The following is a 24,451-nucleotide window of genomic DNA, read 5'->3' on the forward strand; positions in this document are numbered from 1 at the left end:
CACAGTTGACAGTGCATGTCAGATTAAAAACCAAGCCATGAGGTCGAAGGAATTGTCCGTACAGCTCCGAGACAGGATTGTGTCGAGGCACAGATCTGGGGAAGGGTACCAAAAAAATTCTGCAGCATTGAAGGTCCCCAAGAACACAGTGGCCTCCATCATTCTTAAATTGGAGAAGTTTGGAACCACCAAGGCTCTTCCTAGAACTGGCTGCCCGGCCAAACTGAGCAATCGTGGGAGAAGGGCCTTGGTCAGGGAGGTGACCAAGAACCCGATGGTCACTCTGACAGAGCTCCAGAGTTCGTCTGTGGAGATGGGAGAACCTTCCAGAAAGACAACTCTCTGCAGCACTCCACCAATCAGGCCTTTATGGTAGAGTGGCCAGACCGAAGCCACTCCTCAGTAAAAGGCACCTAAAGGACTCTCAGACCATGAGAAACAAGATTCTCTGGTCTGATGAAACCAAGATTGAACTCTTTGGCCAGAATTCCAAGCGTCACGTCTGGAGGAAACCTGGCAGCATCCCTACGGTGAAGCATGGTGGTGGCAGCCTCATGCTGTCGGGATGTTTTTCAGCGGCAGGGACTGGGAGACTAGTCAGGATCGAGGCAAAGATGAACGGAGCAACGTACAGAGGGATCTTTGATGAAAACCTGCTCCAGAGTGCTCAGGACCTCAGACTGGGGCGAAGGTTCACCTTCCAACAGGATAACAACCCCTAAGCACACAGCCAAGACAACGCCAGAGTGGCTTTGGAAGCCCGGACTTGAACCCGATCGATAATCTCTGGAGAGACCTGAAAATAGCTGTGCAGCGACGCACCCCATCCAACCTGACAGAGCTTAAGAGGATCTGCAGAAAAGAATGGGGGAACTCCCCAAATACAGGTGTGCCTAGCTTGTAGCGTCATACCAAAGTAGACTCAAGGCTGTAATCGCTGTAATCGCTGCTTCAACAAAGTACTTTAGTAAAGCTTCTGAAACTTATGTAAATGTGATATTTGTTTAGTTTTTATAAATGTGCAAAAATTTCTAAACCTGTTTTTGCTTTGTCATTATGGGATATTTTGTGTAGATTGATTGGGGATTGGGGGGACAATTTAATCAATTTCAGAATAAGACTAACATAACAACATGTGGAAAAAGTCAAGGGGTCTGAATACTTTCCGAATTCACTGTAGTTATGTGAAGTGTCTTGGGCTAAGAGGGTAATGAACCATATACCCCTCATTAATCCATTGAAACAGGCTTGTGTAAACCTAGGCTAGAACAAGGACAATTAAATATTTAACTTACTGAGGTAATGTAGATGGAATAAATGTATTCATTATAATTTTCTGCTCTCGGCTTGAAAGATACTTATCATAGGAGATTTTATGTGTAACGTAATAAGCAGTACCGTAATTCATAGAACAGCGCGCATTCCTTTTTAATTTAACCACACCCTTTGAGCTATGACGCCAAACGGAAGTGAACTGTGACCAAGAACAATTTCAACGTTAAGGTTTTTGTTATTTAGACGTTTATTAACACACTGGAACATTGTTAATTTAACTGCACAGCAATCACATACTTACCACAGGTTGTGTTTAATTCGCGTTAGCTAACAATGGCTAACTGTGACGGAATGGGTTTTCACACTCAAATAGCCTCCATTATGGAGGTGCTAGCGAATGCAGCCGTGGCAGAGATTTGTAAACTCGTAGACGACGACTATGCAGTGTTTCGTTTGGAAATAACTCAAAGCCAGAAAGAAAACAGAGCATTGCGGAGGAAACTACAGCTACAGGAACTGAAAGTGGCACGGGAGCGCGTCCTGCCGAGTCGTCCCAATAGTGTCAAGATCCTCGACCGATACAGAGGAAAGGCAAGAGGTACATTTTGCTGAAGGCCGAGGCTGCGGGGCCTGTCGCCTGGTTCCCCTCTGCTGGTGTTCAGATGTGCTAACCAGCATTGGGACTTGGTCATTTTTTGGATAGTATGCAATACTTCACTGATAGCAATCTTGCTCATTTTTATTTATTTTACCAGGCAGGTCAATAAAGAAAAGTATTATTGCACAAAGACAGAATTGCCTTGTCCGAATACCTATATGTGCGTCCTAAATAGTAGGCATTTTAGGTATGCGAAAATATAACGTTCTATAGTATGTGATTTTTTTTTTTTAATTGAGTGCTTTAAATGCCAGTATGTTATACCAATTTCGGCTTTTCATCGAGTAGAAGTCAATGTTCACTTTCGAGTAAGACTCACGTGTTTGACAACAGCTGATAGGGATGAGTTACCAAATGAACGAATGGCGGGAAACATCGCAATTAGATGATGCGTTCTCTGTATTATGCCGCTTTCATAACAACTCAGAACAAGTACATCTCCGACTTTTCTGCATTCAAGACAACTGGGAACTAGGAAATAAACTCTGACTGGAAATTACAAGTCGGAAATTCGGGTATCTTTCTAGAGCTCTGACCTGAAGATCACTGAAGTGATTATTTGACCTCGGTTATTTCCGAGTCCCCAGTTGGCTTGAAAGCACAATGAGCCTCACTGTCACTTAAGATGGCATCACTCCTCTGCGATGCCCCTCCCTCAACCAAGACCAGGCAGAATCGACACACTATCTAATGTAAGACAATGGATTGGCCTAGTATGTTGGTATTTGTTGCTTACTGTATTCTTTTTTACTAAGCAGTAAGTTCTAAATAGTATGTCATATGATTAGTATGCAGTTTAAGTAAGTAGTAGACAAGCCAGATTTCAGACACGACCAGTATCATATTCTAACAAGATTCTTGATTTACTTAATTTCCTATTTTCATACTCAATTAAAAGAATGTGATGCATGGAACATAATCTAGAAATAAATGAGTATATCAAGAAATTATGAGAAGTGTTACCTTGCATCCTTGCTAATTGTAGAAAGTGTCAATCGTGTACAATATAGCATTGACAGTACCTAATTTAACCACCCCTTTCCCCCAATCACTCTCTTAGGTGAAGGACATCTCACTGGAGGCCACAGGAGTTTTGTGAAGCCAGCAGGACACAACGTGTGGAGAGATGACCAACCCATAGCTATAGATGAGGGGAGTGGAACCTCAACCCAGCATGTTATTGTGATAGAGGTTAGTGTCGTACTGTAATTTTTTATGTTACACTTTATCAAATGTGGCCCGTTTATTTCAGAAAGGCTTCACTCAGCTATTAAGGCCCACCTCAGAGGAAGTTGTCGCAACTATTTAGAGTAATTCCTGTCCTAGAGTGGAAATTGTCGTTTAGGTTCTACCTCGAAGACTGACGCAGGAAGGTTATGTGAGCACCATTTCAGTTAAGACAGGCATACTATTAGGTGAAAATTATTTTTTCAGAAATACCTGTCAACAGATGAGTCTCAGCTAAACCGTGCCTATACGAGCTGTTGACATGTTGAGGGTTGACGTTTGTCTGACTCTTGCCTGTTGATAATTCCAGTGAGGCCATATCGGAATCCAGACATCATTAATATTTGGACATGCACACAGACATGATCAGATAGCTATATTATTTGTTCTCTCTTATCAGTTCAGCAAGCTAGCTAGCTATATATCAATGCAGTATCTAAATTGCAGCTGTGAATCCGCCATATAAATAGAAAGAATCTAAGATCTGGTAATATGGATAGCCTATTGAACGGTTTGGAGTGTGTATTTGTTTTCTATGGCCCGGTACCCCGGGTGGGTAGAGATTTCGATTTAGGATCAATGGAATGGTCGAAAATGAGCAAACCTGCACACCCGCGGCACCGGGCCATGCAAAACAAATTTGCCTAAAACTTCAGTGGTCAAAACCATTCATCTTGGGGTGATGGGGGGTAGCGGGGTTCTAAAATGCAATCATATCACGCAATTTTACCATTTTCTAAAAGGGTAAAATGATGAGTGTGCGTCTGTATGTAGGCTTTGTGTGTGTATATACATTGAGTGTACAAAACATTAAGAACACCTGCTCTTTCCATTGCATAGACTGACCAGGTGAAAGCCATGATCACTTATTGATGTCACTTGTTAAATCCACTTTAGTCAGTGTAGATGTAGGGGAGGACACAGGTTAAAGAAGGATTTTTAAGCCTTGAGACAATTGAGACATGGAATGTGTATGTGTCCCATTCAGAGGGTGAATGGGCAAGAGAAAAAAATGTAGTGCCTTTGAACGGGGTATGATAGTAGGTGCCAGGAGCACTGGTTTGTGTCAAGAACTGCAACGCTGCTGGGTTTTTCACGCTCAACAGTTTCTCATGTGTCTCAAGAATGGTCCACCACGCAAAGGACATCCAACCAACTTGACCAACAATAACCTCCTCTCTTCTTGTGTCAGCCTGCAGATGCAGAGGCTGCAGGTCCTGGAGGATTGTCTCTGGTCAAGCAGGAGAGGTCTGAAGGAGAGGACCCACGACACACCAGAGACATCCAGACTGGAGCAGTGGCTGGAGTGGCGCCCCCTGTAGCCACGGAGGACCTTGCAACCACGCCCCAGCCCAGGACCCGACCCAGCATCCCGGAGGTCAGTGGAACGCTGAACGCCGTCCTCACGTCAGAGACAGACACCGAGAATTTAACTGTAACACACAGGCTCTTACACACAGGATCTGACCACGGATCAGACCAAGAGAGACTGGTGCTGGGGCAACTGGGCTCTCCTCCTGCACCCGGCTCAGAGTATTTACTTTACGGTAACCCGAGCCCGAGGATGGTTCATTCCCATCAGGACTCAAGGGACACGTTAGAGACTGGCAATGATCTGTCTTGTTCTTACAATACAGAGATGGACCCTGGCAACATGCCCTTGGGTTTAGAGACACAGACTGATCTGTCTAGAGGGGACTGGAACCGGTACAGTAGTAGTGTATACTCTGAAGGGTGCCTAGATAAGAAAGGGGAGGTTATAGTGATAGATGAGGTGACTGTGAAAGTGGAGGGCGACGCTCCTCTGACATGGAATGCAGACGAGACTCATTTATGGGAAGGACACTCGCAGGGCAACACCAGTGACTTCTTAGACTGTAGGGATAGGTTAGAGACAAATCTAAATGTCGCGACCCACTCCCCTTTACACGCATTCAGGGATCGCGACCCAGTGTCCACGTCGATGGCACCTTCTGATTCACATGGCCGTGTCTTTTTCGATCAGGTATTTAACTCCAACGACAGGGCTATAGACAAGGCTCGGGGAGGGGGAGAAACATCAGGCAATAGTAAAGAGAAGCGGTTCCTCTGCATGTTCTGTAACAAAGGCTTCAGCTGCCTCCAGAAGGTGGAGATCCACCAGAGGGTCCACACAGGGGAGAATCCCTTCAGTTGTACCCAGTGTGAGAAGAGGTTCTCCCGTCAGGACCACCTGAAGAGGCACCAGAGGGTCCACACAGGGGAGAAACCCTTCAGCTGCCCCCAGTGTGAGAAGAGCTTCTCCCAGGCTGGTGACCTCAAGAGGCACCAGAGGGTCCACACAGGGGAGAAACCCTTCAGCTGTACCCAGTGTCACATGCGCTTTGCCCTGGCTGGCAACCTGAAGATGCACCTGAAGGTCCACAAGGGAGAGAGGCCGTTCACCTGTATGCACTGTGGGAAGAGGTTCTCAGAGAGGAGCTACCTCAGGACACACCAGCAGAAAAAACATTCCGCTTTATAACATATAAAGTAACAGATTTCAGTGTTGAATATTCCTGGGTAGAATATTGCATCCAGACATTGTGTGATATAAAGTGCCTTCAGAAGGTATTCACATCCCTTGACTTTCTCCACATTTTGTTGTGAAACAGCCTGAATTTAAAATTGATTAAATTGAGATTGTCTTTTTACAAATTAATAAATAATGATGAGCTGAAATGTCTTGAGTCAATAAGTATTCAACTCCTTTTGTTATGGCAAGCCTAAATAAGTTCAGGAGTGAAAATGTACTTAAGTTGCATGGACTCACTCTGTGTGCAATAATAGTGTTTAACATGATTTTTGAATGACTACCTCATCTCTGTACCGCACACATACAATTATCTATCTGTAAGGTCGAGCAGTGAATTTCAAACACAGATTCAACCACAAAGACCAAGGAGGTTTTCCAATGGTAGATGGGTAACAATAAAAAAAGCAGACATTGAATATCCCTTTGAGCATGGTGAAGTTATTAATTACACTTTGGCTGGTGTGTCAATACACCCAGTCACTACAAAGATACAGGTGTCCTTCCTAACTCAGTTGCCGGAGAGGAAGGAAACCGTTCAGGGATTTCACCATGAGGCCAACTTTTTAAAACCGTTACAGAGTTTAATGGCTGTGATAGGAGAACTGAGGATGGATCAACAACATTGTAGTTACTCCCCAATACTAACCTAATTGACAGAGTGAAAAGAAAGAAGCCTGGACAGAATACCAATATTCCAAAACATGCATCCTGTTTGAAATAAGGCACTAAAGTAAAACTGCAAAAAATGTGGCAAAGAAATTAACTTTGTCTTGAATACAAAGTGTTATGTTTGGGGCAAACGCATCACTGAGTACAACTCTTTTATATTTTCAAACATGGTGGTGGCTGCATCATGGTAGGTGTATGCTCGTCATCGGCACGGATTAGGGAGTTTTTTTAGGATAAAAAGAAACAGATTAGAGCTAGGCACAGGCAAAATCCTAGAGGAAAACCTGGTTCAGTCTGCTTTCCAACAGACACGGAGACATTCACCTTTCAGCAGGACAATAACCTAAAACAAAAGGCCAAATATACACTGGAGTTGCTTACTAAGACGACATTGCATGTTCCTCAGTGGTCGAGTTACAGTTTTGACTTAAATTTACTTGAAAAGCTAAGGCAAGACTTGAAAATGGTTGTCTAGCAATGATCAACAACTAATTTGACAGAGCTTGAATAAAAAATTAAAATAAAGAATAATGGACAAATGTTGCACAATCCAGGTGTGGAAAGCTCTTAGAGACTTACCCAGAAAGACACAGGCTGTAACACCAACCAAATGTGGAATAAGTCAAGGGGTATGAATACTTTCTGAAGCCACTGTATAAAACGCATATATACAGTGCCTTCGGGAAAAGTATTCCGACCCCTTGACCTTTTCCACATTTTTGTTACGTTACAGCCTTATTCTAAAATTGATTAAATTGATGTTTTCCCTCATCAATCTACACACAATACCCCATAATGACGAAGCAAAAACAGGTTTTTAGAATTGTTTGCTAATAAAAAATAATATCACATTTACATAAGTAGTAAGACACAATCCTGTCTCGGAGCTCTACGAGCAATTCCTTCGACCTCATGACTTGTTTTTTGCTCTGACATGCACTGTCAACTGTGGGACCTTATATAGACCGGTGTGTGCCTTTCCAAATAATGTCCAATCAATTGAATGTACAACAGGTGGACTCCAATCAAGTTGTAGAAACATCTCAAGGATGATAAATGGAAACAGGATGCATCTGAGCTCAATTTCGAGGCTCATAGTAGTGGGTCTGAATACTTATGTAAATCAGGTATTTCTATTTTTTGTTTTTTTAAATACCTTTTTCTTTTTATCATTATGGGGTATTGTGTGTAGATTGCTGAGGATATATATTTTTAAAATCAATTTTAGATTAAGGCTGCAATGTAACAATATGTGGAAAAAGTCAAGGGGTCTGAATACCAGATGGTTGAGAGAATGCCAAGAGCGTGCATAGCTGTCATCAAGACAAAGGGTGGCTACTTTGAAGAATCTCAAATATAAAATATATTTTGATTTGTTTAACACTTTTTGGTTACTACATGATTCCATATGTGTTATTTCATAGTTTTGATGTCTTCACTATTATTCTACAATGTAGAAAATAGTAAAAATAAAGAAAAACCCTGGAATGAGTAGGTGTGTCCAAACTTTTGACTGGTACTGAATGTGGCTTATTGATAACAACTCTGTTTTCTACTATAGGCAGTTGGGTGCCTAGTGATTGCAACGTTGTAACTCTCCGATGTGAATAGTTTGCAACGATGTTTAGTTTCCAAGTGCTACAGAATAGCGCATGATACACATTACTCTACTGTAATCTATCAATCCATTACGAATCTTTACACTATACATGACACAGGGGCGGCATATGTTGATTTTGCTTAGGCCGGCAGCAGAACTGCTAGGTCCGAGCCTGAGGAACACAATCATTTGCTTCTAGCCTAATTTACTTGCGTTTGCGGCGGATCTTGGCCTGCTCAAAGTGAGCTGCTGCTGTTAGGAAGTCAAAACTGTCCAACTCCTTGGAGCAGCTTGCGATGTGCATCAGCCTCGTTACTTTGTCCTCAAGAAGGCGTGATCTTGAGGCCGTCTTTACTCTGTTTTTCATACTCTGTCCCTTATGAGGACCTTGCGTCTTTTGGGTGAGTAAAAATAGAAACTCACACACGCGACACTAATTTCCAAGCAGCTTAAAGGATTTATTAGCCCATTAAGTATAGTTGGCTTTGAAGTTGGGCACATTGACTGGTATTTCCATCATTGAATAAAAAGCATTATTTTCCAAAGGGTCTTTTTTTCTCCCGGACAATTTGGCTGGCAAAAAAATGTCAAACGGTCTAGTCGTAGGTGAAGTGACTGTGACGTTCCTCCCCATGGACTGCAGATAATCATCTAGGAGACGGATACTCACAAGCAGAGATGGATTAAAGGGAAAGCTTAGAGACAAATACAAATGTCGACACCCACTCCCCATTAAACATATTCAGTGATCGTGACCCATTGTCCACGTCGATGGGGGCTTCCGATTCACACAACCAATCTCATTTTCGATCAAGTATTGAACTCAAACAACAGGGCTAGAGCCCAGGCTCAGGGAGGGGGAGCAACATCAGGCAAAAAAACTGTAAAGAGACGCAGTTCCTCTGCATTTTCTGTAACAAAGGCTTCAGCTGCCCCCAGAAGGTGGAGCCAACAGAGGGTTCACACAGGGGAGAAATCCTTCAGCTGTACCCAATGTCACATGCACTTCGCTGCGACTGGCACCATGAAAAGGCACCAGAGGGTCCACATGGGAGAAATCCTTAAGCTGTACCCAGTGTCACATACACTTCGCTGAGGCTGCCACCATGAAAAGGCACCAGAGGGTCCACATGGGAGAAATCCTTAAGCTGTACCCAGTGTCACATGCACTAAGCTGAGAATTATGAGAATGGAGCAGGAGGGGGATGGCTGCCGTTTTACGAGCTCCTAACCAATTGTGCTATTTTGTGTTTGTAACTTATTTTGTACATAATGTTTCTGCCACCATCTCTTATGACTAAAAAGAGCTTCTGGAAATCAGAACAGCGATTACTTACCTCGAACTGGACGAAGGATTTACTGCTGCTCCCGGACCAGGTCCAAATCCCTGCCATTCGCATGAAGAGGAGACGTCGATACAGGGCACGCAGATCTGGGTGCATTATGAGAATTCGTTGGCGAGTGGGTAACCCGCCTCTACCATCCGTCCTATTGGCCAACGTGCAATCATTGGAGAATAAACTGGATGAGCTCCGTTCGAGACTATCCTACCAACGGGACATTAACTGTAATATATTATGTTTCACCGAGTCGTGGCGGAACGATGACATGGATAATATACAGTTGGCTGGGTTTTCCGTGCATCGGCAAGACAGAACAGCTACCTCCGGTAAGACGAGGGGTGCTGGTCTATTTGTCAATAACAGCTGGTGCGCAAAATCTAATATTAAAGAAGACTCAAGGTTTTGCTTGCCTGAGGTAAAGTACCTCATAATAAGCTGTAGACCACACTATTTACCAAGAGAGTTTTCGTCTGTATTTTAGCTGTCTATTTATCACCACAACCCGATAATGGCACTAAGACCTCACTCAACGAGCTGTGTAAGGCCATAAGCAAACAAGAAAATGCTCATCCAGAGGCGGCACTCCTAGTGGCCAGGGACTTCAGGGAAACTTAAATCAGTTTTACCTCATTTCTACCAGCATGTCACATGTGCAACCAGAGGGAAAAAAACTCTAGACCACCTTTACTCCACAAACAGAAACTCGTACAAAGCTCTCCCTCACCCTCTATTTGGCAAATCTGACTATAATTCTATCCTACTGATTTCCTGCTTACAAGCAAAAACTAAAGCAGGAAGTCCCAGTGACTCGCTCAATACGGAAATGGTCAGATGACGCAGATGCTAAGCTACAGGACTGTTTTGTTAGCACAGACTGGAATATGTTCTGGGATTCATCCGATGGCATTGAGGAGTATACCACATCAGTCACCAGCTTCATCGATGACGTCGTCCCCACAGTGACCGTATGTACATACCCCAACCAGAAGCCATAGATTACAGGCAACATCCGCACTGAGCTAAAGGGTACAGCTGCCGCTTTCAAGGAGCGGGACTCTAACCCGGACGCTATGCCATCTGAAGAACCATCAAACAGGCAAAGCGTCAATACAGGACTAAGATTGAATCCTACTACACCGGCTCCGACGCTCGTCAGATGTAGCAGGTGTCGTGACGTGACTTACTTTAATGTATGACTGTTATTTAGCGAATCAGAGCTTGCAAACTATTACAGACTACAAAGGGAAGCCCAGCCGCGAGCTGCCCAGTGACACGAACCTACCAGACGAGCTAAATGACTTATATGCGCGCTTCGAGGCAAGCAACACTGAAGCATGCATGAGAGCACCAGCTGTTCCTGATGACTGTGTGATCACGCTCTCCATAGCCGATGTAAGACCCTTAAACAGGTCAGCATTCACAAGGGTTAGGGTTAACAGGAAGTGCACTCAGACCATTCGCTGACCAACTGACAAGTGTCTTCACTGACATTTTCAATCTGTCCCTGACCGAGTCTGTAATACCTACATGTTTCAAGCAGACCACCATAGTCCCTGTGCCCAAGAACGCCAAGGTAACCTGCCTAAAGGACTACCGAACCGTAGCATTCACGTCTGTAGCCATGAAGTGCTTTGAAAGACTGGTCATGGCTCACATCAACACCATCATCCCAGAAACCCTAGACCCACTCCAATTTGCATACCGCCCCAACAGATCCACAGATTACGCAATCTCTGCTGCACTCAACACTACCCTTTCCCACCTGGACAAAAGGAACACCTACGTAAGAATGCTGTTCATTGACTACAGCTCAGCGTTCAACACCATATTGCCCTCAAAGCTCATCACTAAGCTAAAGACCCTTGAACTAAACACCTCCCTATGCAACTGGATCCTGGACTTCCTGACGGGTCGCCCCCTGGTGGTAAGGGTAGGCAACAACACATCTGCCATGATGATCCTCAACACGGGGGCCCCTCAGGGGTGCGTGATTAGTCCCCTCCTGTACTCCCTGTTCACCCATGACTGCGTGGCCAAACACAACCCCAACACCATCATTTAGTTTGGAGATGACACAACGGTGGTAGGCCTGATTACCGACAACAATGAGACAGCCTATAGGGAGGAGGTCAGAGACCTGGCAGTGTGGTGCCAGGACAACAACCTCTCCCTCAATGTGATCAAGACAAAGGAGATGATCGTGGACAACAGGAAAAGGAGGGCCGAGCACACCCCCATTCTCATCGACGGGGCTGTAATGGAGCAGATTGAGAGCTTCAAGTTCCTTGGTGTCCACATCACCAACGAACTATCATGGTCCAAACACACCAAGACAGTCGTGAAGAGGGCATGACAACGCCTATTCCCCCTCAGGAGACTGAAAAGATTTGGCATGGGTCCTCAAATCCTCAAAAAGTTATACAGCTGCACCATCGAGAGCATCCTGACTGGTTGCATCACCGCCTGGTATAGCAACTGCTCGGCCTCCGACCGCAAGGCGCTACAGAGAGTGGTGCATACGGCCCAGTATATCACTGGGACCAAGCTTCCTGCCATCCAGGACCTCTATACCAGGCGGTGTCAGAGGACGGCTCAAAAAATTGCCAAAGACTCCAGCCACCCTAGTCATAGACTGTTCTCTCTGCTACCGCACGGCAAGCGGTACCAGAGCGCCAAGTTTAGGTCCAAAAGGCTTCTTAACAGCTTCGACCCCCCCCCCCCCCCCCACTTTATTTTTTACACTGCTGCTACTCGCTCTTTATTATCTATGCATAGTCACTTTACCCCTACCTACATGTATACATTACCTCAATTACTTCGACTAACCTGTACCCCCGCACATTGACTCAGTACTGGTACCCCCTGTATATAGCCTGGTTATTGTTATTTAGTAAATATTTTCTTAACTCATATTTTTCTTAAAACTGCATTGTTGGTTAAGGGCTTGTAAGTAAGCATTTCACGGTGAGGTCTACACCTGTTTTATTCGGCGCATGTGACAAATACAATTTGATTTGATTTGAGGCTGGCACCCTGAAGAGGCACCAGAGGGTCCACACAGGGGAGAAATCCTACAGCTGCCCCCAGTGTGAGAAGAGGTTCTCCTGCCACCACCATCTGAAGATGCACCTGAAGGTCCACATGGGAGAAAGGCCATTCGCCTGTACGCACTGCGGGAAGAGGTTCTCAGAGAGGAGATACCTTAGGATACACCGGCAGAAAAAGCACACGGTCCATGCACACTGTGTACAAAACATTAGAAACACCTGCTCTTTTCATGACAGACTGACCAGCTGAAAGCTATGATCCCTTATTGATGTCACTTCTTAAATCCACCAGGTTAAATAAGGATTTTTAAGCCTTGGGTCTATAGAGCCCCACAGTGGAGGTGTCATAATACCCATAAAACCTAGCGGTCAAACAGGGAAATGGTTCCAACCGTTTCCCCACCATTATTCCCATAGGGGATTTTAGAAACACTTAAAATAAGGGCTGTGTTTCGTGTAGGCTTATCCTGGCGTGACATTTTGATAACTCTGATTCGAAAATGCTAATTAGCATCAATGTAGACATCATGCAAAACTACAAATCCCAACAAGCTCCTGCACGTCATCTCTAGCTGAGACCTTTGCTAACAGGTATTGTGTCAATTTTTTAAGAAATGTAGACAATTTATTCATTACCACAATTAGCTAACATTAGATAGTTAATCCAGAGATTCTTACCTTTGCAAAAATGCATCATACAGGGTTGATTTCTGTATTTTGAAAGTTACATATCTTGATAACTTGATTGCTGACAAGCAAAACATTTTGGGACTATATCAACAATGGACTAATGAAACAAATACCAAAAGCTCGTTTTTGGGTGGAGTTTTCCTTTAAGGTTAAAGGGATACTTAGGGATTTTAGCAATGAGGCGCTTTATCTACTTACCCAGCATCAGACGAACTCGTGAATACCATTTGTATGTCTCTGTCCAGTATGAAGGAAGTTAGAGGAAGTTTCGCGAGCCAATGCTAACTAGCATTAGCACAATTCCAGTCATTGCGCTAAAGCTAATCTTTAGTAAATATTTATCTGACTTTGATCAGATCGTCCATTGACTATGGGTGCTTTGTATATGGTTCAGCGGCTATTACATTGTTGTTGCACTTTGATGCAAGCGAGGGCACTCAGGATGTGCGATGGTGCCTTTTTAAACTACACCGGTTTCTTGAGAAATGCCACTATCCCTTAGACGAGTTAAGATAGCCCTTGCATACTGGGCAAGACTGAAGGGTAGTACTGTATGTCATCCTACGCTGGCAGTATTGGAAGACTGCTGGGAATATGAACAATATCAAAAGAGGGAGCCCCAGAGATTGGGAAACGGGTTGCTGAATATGGACTCTGGGACCTTGTAAAAGGGCCATCTGTGGCAGTAGGAAATGTGCCACTGTGGTTTTCTACAAGACCATATGTTGATCTTAGCCAGATCGAAGAAAATAAACAGTAATTTATCTGTATATTCAACAGAAATGGTTGTGATAATTGTTGGATTGCAATGGATAGAGGAGGTGCAACCAAGAAGAGTAGTAATATGGTGGGACTCTGCATCAGTTTTATGTAGTTTAAGATCTGGAAAATCAGAACGAGAGGATTTATGGGTAGAAGTAATGACGCTGTTGTTGGGGATACAAAAAAATTGTATTGAAATTCAGATTTGTTGGATTTCTACTCATACAGGAGTTAATTAAAATGATATAGTAAATATAATAGCAAAGAAAGCAGTGAAATTATATTGTGGATATAAAGCTGCAGTTGGGTAGAGGAGAAATGTAAATATTGATTAGGGAAAATGGGTTATATTGCTGGCAGAGGCAATGGGATGAAAAGTAGTAAGGTGACATTTTTAAAAAGAAATCTGTACGGGAGATAGTGTCATGTAATGGGAACAGAGGGGAGGGAGGTTATGTTGTATATGATGAGATTCGGCCATACAGGATTTAATTCCTCTTTGAAATTGATAGGTAAACATGGTACTGGAATGTGTGTATGGTTGAGGAAACGGTTGAACATATTATTTTGTGAAATGTAAGAAAGGGAGAGTTTAGTTGATTAGGGTCAGAGAGGTTGGACGGGGATTGGGTGGTACTTTTGAGTGTGGGGTTTGGGAGCAGTGGGGTTTGGTGAAGAGAATAATAGTATGGAGGTTTCACACTCCAGTACAGTAGGTGGCGCTGTAAGCACCTTTCGGTTGCGATCCGTCAATACAAATGTAAAGAAGTAGTAAACAGAAGTGAATAGTGACCAAGAGCAATTTCCATGTTAGCGTTTTTGTTTTGTTATTTTGACATTTATTAACACTCTGGAACTCAAAATGTGATTCATTTTAACTGTAAAACATCACATACTTAACTCGGGTAGTCTTTAATTCGCGTTGGAGACAGGACTTCGTTGATAGATGTTATCTAGGTAACGCTAACTAGTTGCTAACGTTAGCTAACAATGGCTAACGGTATGGTTTTTCACACTCAAATAGCCTCCATCATGGAGGTGCTAGCGAATGCAGCCGTGGCAGAGATCAGTAAACTCGTAGACGACGACTATGCAGTGTTTCGTTTGGAAATGTCTCAAAGCCTAAAAGAAAACAGGGCATTGCGGAGGAAACTACAGCTACTGGAAATGAAGGTGTCACGGGAGCGCGCAGAGAGGACAATACGAGAGCGCGCCCTCGCAAGTCGTCCCAGTAGTGTCAAGATCTTCGACAGATACAGAGGAATGGCAAGAGGTACATTTTGCAGAAGGCCTAGGCAGCGTTACCTTATGCGCATGTGTTCAGAATCAGATGTGTTACCCAGAATTTGGTCTTGGTCCGTTTTTGGATAGTATACAATACTTCCCGTGATTACTTAGTTATTTTGCAAAATATTTAATCAAATCAAATTTTATTTGTCACATACACGTGTTTAGCAGATGTTATAGCTGGTGTAGCGAAATGCTTGTGCTTCTAGCTCCGACAGTGCAGTAATATCTAACAATTTCACAACATATACCCAATTTACACAAAACTAGTAAGGAATGGAATTTAAGAATATATACATATATGGACAAGTAATGACAGAGCGGCATGGACTAAGATACAGTAGAATATTATAGAATACTGTATACACATATGATGAATAGTGCAAGATATGTAAACATTATTAAAGTGACTAGTGTTCCATTTCTTAAAGTGGCCAGTGATTTCAATAGGCACCAGCAGCCTCTAATGTGATAGTAATGGCTATTTAACAGTTTGATGGCCTTGAGATAGAAGCTGTTTTTCATTCTCTCGGTCTCAGCTTTGATGCACCTGTACTGACCTCGCCTTCTGGATGATAGCGGGGTGAACAGGCAGTGGCTCGGGTGGTTGATGTCCTTGATGATCTTTTTGGCCTTCCTGTGACATCGGGTGCTGTAGGTGTTTTGGAGGGTGGGTAGTTTGCCCCCGGTAATGCGTTCGGCAGACCGCACCACCCTCTGGAGAGCCCTGCAGTTACGGGCGGTGCAGTTGCTGTACCAGGCGGTGATACAGCCCGACAGGATGCTCTCAATTGTGCATCTGTAAAAGTTTGTGAGGGTTTTAGGTGCCGAGCCGAATTTCTTCAGCCTCCTGAGGTTGAAGAGGCTCTGTTGCGCCTTCTTCACCACACTGTCTGCATGGGTGGACCATTTCAGTTTGTCGGTGATGTGTACGCCAAGGAACTTGAAGCTTTCCACCTTCTCCACTGTGGTCCCGTCAATGTGGATAGGGGGGTGCACCCTCTGCTGTTTCCTGAAGTCCACGATCATCTCCTTTGTTTTGTTGAGGTTGAGTGAGAGGTTATTTTCCTGGCACCACACTCCCAGAGCCCTCACCTCCTCCCTGTAGGCGGTCTCGTCATTATTTTAACAGGCAGGTCAATTAAGATGAAAATATTATTACACAAAGACACGATGGCCATTTTTCCAAATACCCATACTTGCGTTCAAAATAGTAGGGTGTTAGGGGTCAAAATGAAACTCTGGTTCTGGTGTTTTACTTTGTATTCGATGTTATAGATAAGCTTCTCGGGGGATAGGACTTATCATTGCTAAAATATCTTATTTTCCAAGTGATCGGAAAAGGTCCAAAAGGTTGCGGACTGGTCAAGGTTAATCCCTAGTCCAGGGGTGTCAAACTCTTTCCATGGAAGGCCTGCTTTTTTTATTAGTATTTTTTTTTTTTTTGTGGGGGGTTCCTTTCAGTTAAGCCCTAGACAACCAGGTGTGGGGAATTCCTTACTAGTTAGGAACCTTAATTAGTCAATGAATTACAAGGGAGGAACGAAAACCCACAGACACTTGGCACTCCGTGGAATGAGTTTGACACCTGTGCCCTAGTCAATAATGGCACCAAATCACCTGTCTGGATTCTTAATTTCAACACGTTTTGTCCAATATCTTAAGATCGGGTTGTCATATTGTGATGACATTTTCAGGACTGATGTAGAACAGAGTTTAAAATTTTTTTTTAGTAAAAAGTATGAAATTAAACAGCAATATTATGCAAATGTTTCACTTAATATGCAAATTAGCCAGTACGGGATACATCATTTACAGTAACATAAGACCAATAAGTTAGGGTGGTTATGAAACAAATCTTCATGCTTTATGCAAAACTGAGAGTTTGTAAGAATTTGAAACAATTTATGAAATTCCAATGCAGCTTTATATACTACTTTATGCAAATTAAGTAAGTACAGCATGTTAAGCCCGTTTATTTAAAGTAAAGTGGTCATATTGTTAACATACACTGAGTGTACAAAACATTATGAACACCTGCTCTTTCCATGACATATTATTAACAGTACGTGGATTGTGTATGTGTGCCATTCAGAGGGTGAATGGGCAAGATGAAATATTTAGGTGCCTTTGAACAGGGTATGGTAGTAGGTGCAAGGCGCACCGGTTTGTGTCATTTTTAGACATGGTTAACAACTTCCACATTCATGTTTTCAAATGATTTATTATGTATTTTGAAGACCAGATTATTTACATTTACAGTGGGGAAAAAAAGTATTTAGTCAGCCACCAATTGTGCAAGTTCTCCCACTTAAAAAGATGAGAGAGGCCTGTAATTTTCATCATAGGTACACGTCAACTATGACAGACAAATTGAGAGAGAAAAAATCCAGAAAATCACATTGTAGGATTTTTTATGAATTTATTTGCAAATTATGGTGGAAAATAAGTATTTGGTCACCTACAAAAAAGCAAGATTTCTGGCTCTCACAGACCTGTAACTTCTTCTTTAAGAGGCTCCTCTGTCCTCCACTCGTTACCTGTATTAATGGCACCTGTTTGAACTTGTTATCAGTATAAAAGACACCTGTCCACAACCTCAAACAGTCACACTCCAAACTCCACTATGGCCAAGACCAGAGAGCTGTCAAAGGACACCAGAAACAAAATTGTAGACCTGCACCAGGCTGGGAAGACTGAATCTGCAATAGGTAAGCAGCTTGGTTTGAAGAAATCAACTGTGGGAGCAATTATTAGGAAATGGAAGACATACAAGACCACTGATAATCTCCCTCGATCTGGGGCTCCACGCAAGATCTCACCCGTGGGGTCAAAATGATCACAAGAACGGTGAGCAAAAATCCCAGAACCACACGGGGGGACCTAGTGAATGACCTGCAGAGAGCAGGGACCAAAGTAACAAAGCCTACCATCAGTAACACACTACGCCGCCAGGGACTCAAATCCTGCAGTGCCAGACGTGTCCCCCTGCTTAAGCCAGTACATGTCCAGGCCCATCTGAAGTTTGCTAGAGTGCATTTGGATGATCCAGAAGAGGATTGGGAGAATGTCATATGGTCAGATGAAACCAAAATATTACTTTTTGGTAAAAACTCAACTCGTCGTGTTTGGAGGACAAAGAATGCTGAGTTGCATCCAAAGAACACCATACCTACTGTGACGCATGGGGGTGGAAACATCATACTTTGGGGCTGTTTTTCTGCAAAGGGACCAGGACGACTGATCCGTGTAAAGGAAAGAATGAATGGGGCCATGTATCGTGAGATTTTGAGTGAAAACCTCCTTCCATCAGCAAGGGCATTGAAGATGAAATGTGGCTGGGTCTTTCAGCATGACAATGATCCCAAACACACCGCCCGGGCAACGAAGGAGTGGCTTCGTAAGAAGCATTTCAAGGTCCTGGAGTGGCCTAGCCAGTCTCTAGATCTCAACCCCATAGAAAATCTTTGGAGGGAGTTGAAAGTCCGTGTTGCCCAGCGACAGCCCCAAAACATCACTGCTCTAGAGGAGATCTGCATGGAGGAATGGGCCAAAATACCAGCAACAGTGTGTGAAAACCTTGTGAAGACTTAGAGAAAACGTTTGACCTGTGTCATTGCCAACAAAGGGTATATAACAAAGTATTGAGAAACTTTTGTTATTGACCAAATACTTATTTTCCACTATAATTTGCAAATAAATTCATTAATAATCCTACAATGTGATTTTCTGGATTTTTTTTCCTCATTTTGTCTGTCATAGTTGACGTGTACCTATGATGAAAATTACAGGCCTCTCTCATCTTTTTAAGTGGGAGAACTTGCACAATTGGTGGCTGACTAAATACTTTTTTTCCCCACTGTACGTAGTAAAGTGTCGGTCCCATGTTTCATGAGCTGAAATAAAAGATCCCCGAAATTTTCCACACAGACAAAAAGCTTCTTTCTCTCAAATGTTGTGCACAAATTTGTTTACATCCCTATTAGTGAACGTTTCTCCATGGCCAATATAATCCATCCACCTGACAGGTGTGGCATATCAATAAGCTGATTAAACAGCATGAGCATTACATAGGTACACCTTGTGCTGGGGACATGTTGCGTTTATATTTTTGTTCAGTATAGAATTCTCGCATAGCGTCCATTTTCGCATAACCTAACATCCTATAAATAGTAGGCATTTTAGGTAGGCAAAAATAGCTGATAATCAAATATGGGATGTGCTACCAAAATGAACGAATGGCGGAGAACAGCGCAATTGCGTATTAGATGACGCATTCTCAGTATGGATGAGCCTAGTGTATTGGTATTTGTTGCTTAAGGCATTAATTTTTACTAAACAGTACGTTCTAAATAGTATATAGTATGATTAGTACACAGAATGCAGTTTAAGTAAGAAGTAGGCAAGCCAGATTTCGTACACGGCCAGTACCATATTCTAACCATATTCTTGATTTACTGAATTCCTATTGTCATACTCAATTAAAAGAATGTGATGCATGGAACATAATCTATCAATCAATAAATGGTATATCAAGAAGTTATAAGAAGTGTTACCTTGCATCCTTGCCAATTCTAGACAGTGACAATAGTGTACAACATAGCGTTAAGCATTTACAGTACCTAACCTAACCATGTCTTTTCCCCCAATCACTCTCTCAGGTGAAGGACATCTCACTGGAGGCCACAGGAGCTTTGAGAAGCCAGTGGAACCCAATGCGTGGAGAGATGACCAACCCATAGCGATAGATGAGGGTATTGAAACCTCAACCCAGCATGTTATTGTGATAGAGGTTAGTGTCATAGTGTAACATTAGAAATTACAGTACATAATATATGGCCCGTTTATTTCAGAAAGGGTCCACTCAGCTATTAAAATCTAATCAAATAACATTTTATTTGTCACATGCGCCTAATACAACGGGTGTAGACTTTACCATGAAAGTAGTAACACGAGGAATACAATATACTAGAATGGAGCTATATACAGGGAGTACCAGATCAGTGTGCAGGTACGAGATATTTGAGGTACAGTATGTACACTATCAGTCAAAAGTTTGGACACACCTGCTTATTCAAGGGTTTTTCTTTATTTGTACTATTCTTTAATTTGTAGAATAATAGTGAAGACATCAAACTGTGAAATAACACATATGGAATCATGTAGTAACCAAAAAAAGTGTTCAACAAATCAAAATATATGTTATATTTGAGATTCTTCAAATAGCCACCCTTTGCCTTGATGACAGCTTTGCACACTCTTGGTATTCTCTCAACCAGCTTCATGAGGTAGTCAAATGGAATGCATTTCATATAACAGGTGTGCCTTGTTAAAAGTTAATTTGTGGAATTTCTTTCCTTCTTAATGCGTTTGAGCCAATCAGTTGTGTTGTGACAAGGTAGGTGGGGTATACAGAAGATAGCCCTATTTGGTAAAAGACCAAGTCCAGATTATGGCAAGAACAGCTCAAATAAGCAAAGCGAAACGACAGTCCATCATTACTTTAAGACATGAAGGTAAGTCAATACGGAACATTTCAAGAACTTTGAATGTTTCTTCAAGTGCAGTCGCAAAAACCATCAAGCGCTATGATGAAACTGGCTCTTATGAGGACCGCCACAGGAATGGAAGACCCAGAGTTACCTCTGCTGCAGAGGATAAGTTCATTAGAGTTACCAGCCTCATAAATTGCAGCCCAAATAAATGCTTCACAGAGTTCAAGTCACAGACACATCTCAACATCAACTGTTCAGAGGGGACTGTGTGAATCAGGCCTTCATGGTCGAATTGCTGCAAAGAAACCACTACTAAAGGACACCAATAATAATAAGAGACCTGCTTGGGCCAATAAACACGAGCAATGGACATTAGACCAGTGGAAATGTGTCCTTTGGTCTGGAGTCCAAATTGGAGATTTTTGGTTCCAACCGCCGTGTCTTTGTGAGACGCGGTGTGGGTGAACGGATGATCTCTGCATGTGTAGTTCCCACCGTAAAGCATGGAGGAGGAGGTGTTATGGTGTGGGGGTGCTTTGCTGGTGACACTGTCTGTGATTTATTTAGAATTCAAGGCACACTTAACCAGCATGGCTACCACAGCATTCTGCAGCGATACGCCATCCCATCTGGTTTGGCATTAGTGGGACTATCATTTGTTTTTCAACAGGACAATGACCCAACACACCTCCAGGCTGTGTACAGTGAGGGAAAAAAGTATTTGATCCCCTGCTGATTTTGTACATTTGCCCACTGACAAAGAAATGATCAGTCTATAATTTTAATGGTAGATTTATTTGAACAGTGAGGGACAGAATAAATAAAAAAATCCAGAAAAACGCATGTCAAAAATGTTATAAATTGATTTGCATTTTAATGAGGGAAATAAGTATTTGACCCCCTCTCAATCAGAACGATTTCTGGCTCCCAGGTGTATTTTCTACAGGTAACGAGCTGAGATTACTCTTAAAGGGAGTGCTCCTAATCTCAGCTTGTTACCTGTATAAAAGACACCTGTCCACAGAAGCAATCAATCAATCAGATTCCAAACTCTCCACCATGGCCAAGACCAAAGAGCTCTCCAAGGATGTCAGGGACAATATTGTAGACCTACACAAGGCTGGAATGGGCTACAAGACCATCGCCAAGCAGCTTGGTGAGAAGGTGACAACAGTTGGTGCGATTATTCGCAAATGGAAGAAACACAAAAGAACTGTCAATCTCCCTCGGCCTAGGGCTCCATGCAAGATCTCACCACGGGGAGTTGCAATGATCATGAGAACGGTGAGGAATCAGCCCAGAACTACACAGGAGGATCTTGTCAATGATCTCAAGGCAGCTGGGACCATAGTCACCAAGAAAACAATTGGTGTAACAGTTCGCCGTGAAGGACTGAAATCCTGCAGCGCCCGCAAGGTCCCCCTGTTCAAGAAAGCACATATACAGGCCCGTCTGAAGTTTGCCAATGAACATCTGAATGATTCAGAGGAGAACTGGGTGAAAGTGTTGTGGTCAGATGAGACAAAAATCGAGCTCTTTTGCATCAACTCAACTCGCTGTGTTTGGAGGAGGAGGAATGCTGCCTATGACCCCAAGAACACCATCCCCACCGTCAAACATGGAGGTGGAAACATTATGCTTTGGGGGTGTTTTTCTGCTAAGGGGGCAGGACAACTTCTGCTAAGGGGACAGGGAGAACCTCCTTCCCTCAGCCAGGGCATTGAAAATGGGTCGTGGATGGGTATTCCAGCATGACAATGACCCAAAACACACGGCCAAGGCAACAAAGGAGTGGCTCAAGAAGGAGCACATTAAGGTCCTGGAGTGGCCTAGCCAGTCTCCAGACCTTAATCCCATAGAAAATCTGTGGAGGGAGCTGAAGGTTCGAGTTGCCAAACGTCAGGCTCGAAACCTTAATGACTTGTAGAAGATCTGCAAAGAGGAGTGGGACAAAATCCCTCCTGAGATGTGTGCAAACCTGGTGGCCAACTACAAGAAACGTCTGACGTCTGTGATTGCCAACAAGGGTTTTGCCGCCAAGTACTAAGTCATGTTTTGCAGAGGGGTCAAATACTTATTTCCCTCATTTAAAATGCAAAACATTTATAACATTTTTGACATGCGTTTTTCTGGATTTTGTTGTTGTTATTCTGTCTCTCACTGTTCAAATAAACCTACCATTAAAGTTATAGACTGATCATGTCTTTGTCAGTGGGCAAACGTACAAAATCAGCAGGTGATCAAATACTTTTTTCCCTCACTGTAAGGGCTATTTAACCAAGAAGGAGAGTGATGGAGTGCTGCATCAGATGACCTGGCCTCCACAATCCCCCGACCTCAACCCAATTGAGATGGTTAGGGATGAGTCGGACGGCGGAGTGAAGGAAAAGCAGCCAACAAGTGCTCAGTGTCATGACTCTCCCTGGGTGAGGATCAAAGGCCTCACATCAGCTTGGCAAATGGCCGACAACAACCAGACCCTCCTACCCACAGGGGGGCTGTGCCGGTCTTGACACCTTAATACTGCCATAAATTAGAGATAGGAGAATCTATCTCTGGCATTCTAGTATGGTGAAAGGAATGCCTTCGTTTCAGAGACTTTTTGCCGCCCAAAAACGTCAACATCCAACAATGAACATTGGGACAATATATTTCAACATCCAAATGTTGGGAATGATGAGAAATGGAATATGGAAAATTAATGTCTATTTTGTGATGGTATAAAGGCGTTATAACAAAAACATTGTGACTTGAAGAGCTTTTACACTGTATATCAGGTTGACGTCCTTTACGTTGTGTAGAAAATATCAAGGAGGAAGACAATGTTTTCGTGAAGATAGGAATATGATTTTAGCTTTCTAACAAGATCATAGTGATGATAATACTTTTGTCTCGTAACTAGCCACACCCGAGGGAGCTCAGCGAACGTGTCAGTATGACGGAAACGCCCCTCTTTACCAGAGTGCATAAAAGATAGAGTTAAGAATGATCAGATCAGACCAGAAGTACTCAAGCTGTAGCTTTTGTCTATATTGGTCCCGACCCTGAAAATCAACACGAGGTGAAGACAAAGTTCCCTCCACTAACAATCAATGTTACGACTGAGTAGCTGTTCTAGGTACTGTATCTAAGAAGTTGAATTTTAGTGGGACCATCCTGTTACTCTCTTCAAACCATTGTCTACTACACTGCTCTCATCACCCCACAGGGGATCATCGACACGGCTGATTAGCCGTCCTCGGAAGACCACTTCCAGAACGAGTGAAAGTAAACAGACAACTAAGAAGGACATTGTGACCTCTTGTGGACAATCTGAGTCCAATCGACCCCTTCCCACGAAGGCCTGGGTCCAACAGAGATACACGACGAAGACCTCCAACACGTGAATACATGTATTGCTTTTCTTCCCAAACGGGTGGCAGTTCGGGGCAAAGTATTAGGATTACTGTGAGTTTAGGTCCATGTGTATCCAAGTGTTTTCTCTCTCTCTCTCTTTTTAACTCGCCATCTTTTGTAACAAGTGTCATATTGTGTGAGTCCGCTAGGGACCCGTTTTCATTGTATTAAGTTTCTAATCCCTACCTATACCGTGTACGTGTTTGTATCTTGTGTTATCATTTTTAATTAGTTAGTAAATCAATAATTAAATAAATGTGTGTAGTAGGAATGATCAGTAAGACCCGGGTTCGTGCAGACTTAAAGAGCCTACGACTTTCAGAATGAGACTGATATGAGGTAAATGATTAATAAATGACTGTTAAATGATGAGATATCTAGATATCTTTGTTGTTAATTTGGGAAACGGTAACTTGTTAAACAACTTTTCCCGTGGTGCCCCAAATTC

The 24,451-nt window shown here is 43.0% G+C and overlaps 2 protein-coding genes across 2 annotated transcripts in view; both read left to right on the top strand.

The window, feature by feature from the left end:
* Positions 1-1,465: 1,465 nt before the first annotated feature.
* Positions 1,466-6,156, top strand: LOC311110272 (uncharacterized protein). The gene is made up of 3 exons (XM_084188810.1): positions 1,466-1,873; positions 2,994-3,124; positions 4,353-6,156. The coding sequence occupies exons 1-3, from the start codon at positions 1,609-1,611 to the stop codon at positions 5,661-5,663; spliced, it is 1,707 nt and encodes a 568-aa protein (XP_084044936.1). The 5' UTR covers positions 1,466-1,608; the 3' UTR covers positions 5,664-6,156.
* An 8,436-nt stretch (positions 6,157-14,592) lies between these two features.
* Positions 14,593-24,451, top strand: part of LOC311110308 (uncharacterized protein) — a 30,104-nt gene continuing 20,245 nt past the window's right edge. The window contains exons 1-2 of the mRNA XM_084188844.1: positions 14,593-15,098; positions 19,774-19,904. Of these exons, the coding sequence (XP_084044970.1) occupies positions 14,816-15,098; positions 19,774-19,904 (414 nt within the window). The 5' untranslated portion in view covers positions 14,593-14,815. The remainder of the gene's footprint in view (positions 15,099-19,773; positions 19,905-24,451) is intronic.

Source organism: Coregonus lavaretus, assembly GCF_964263955.1.
Source record: "Coregonus lavaretus genome assembly, contig: SUPER_35_unloc_3, whole genome shotgun sequence".
Classification (NCBI taxonomy): domain Eukaryota; kingdom Metazoa; phylum Chordata; class Actinopteri; order Salmoniformes; family Salmonidae; genus Coregonus; species Coregonus lavaretus.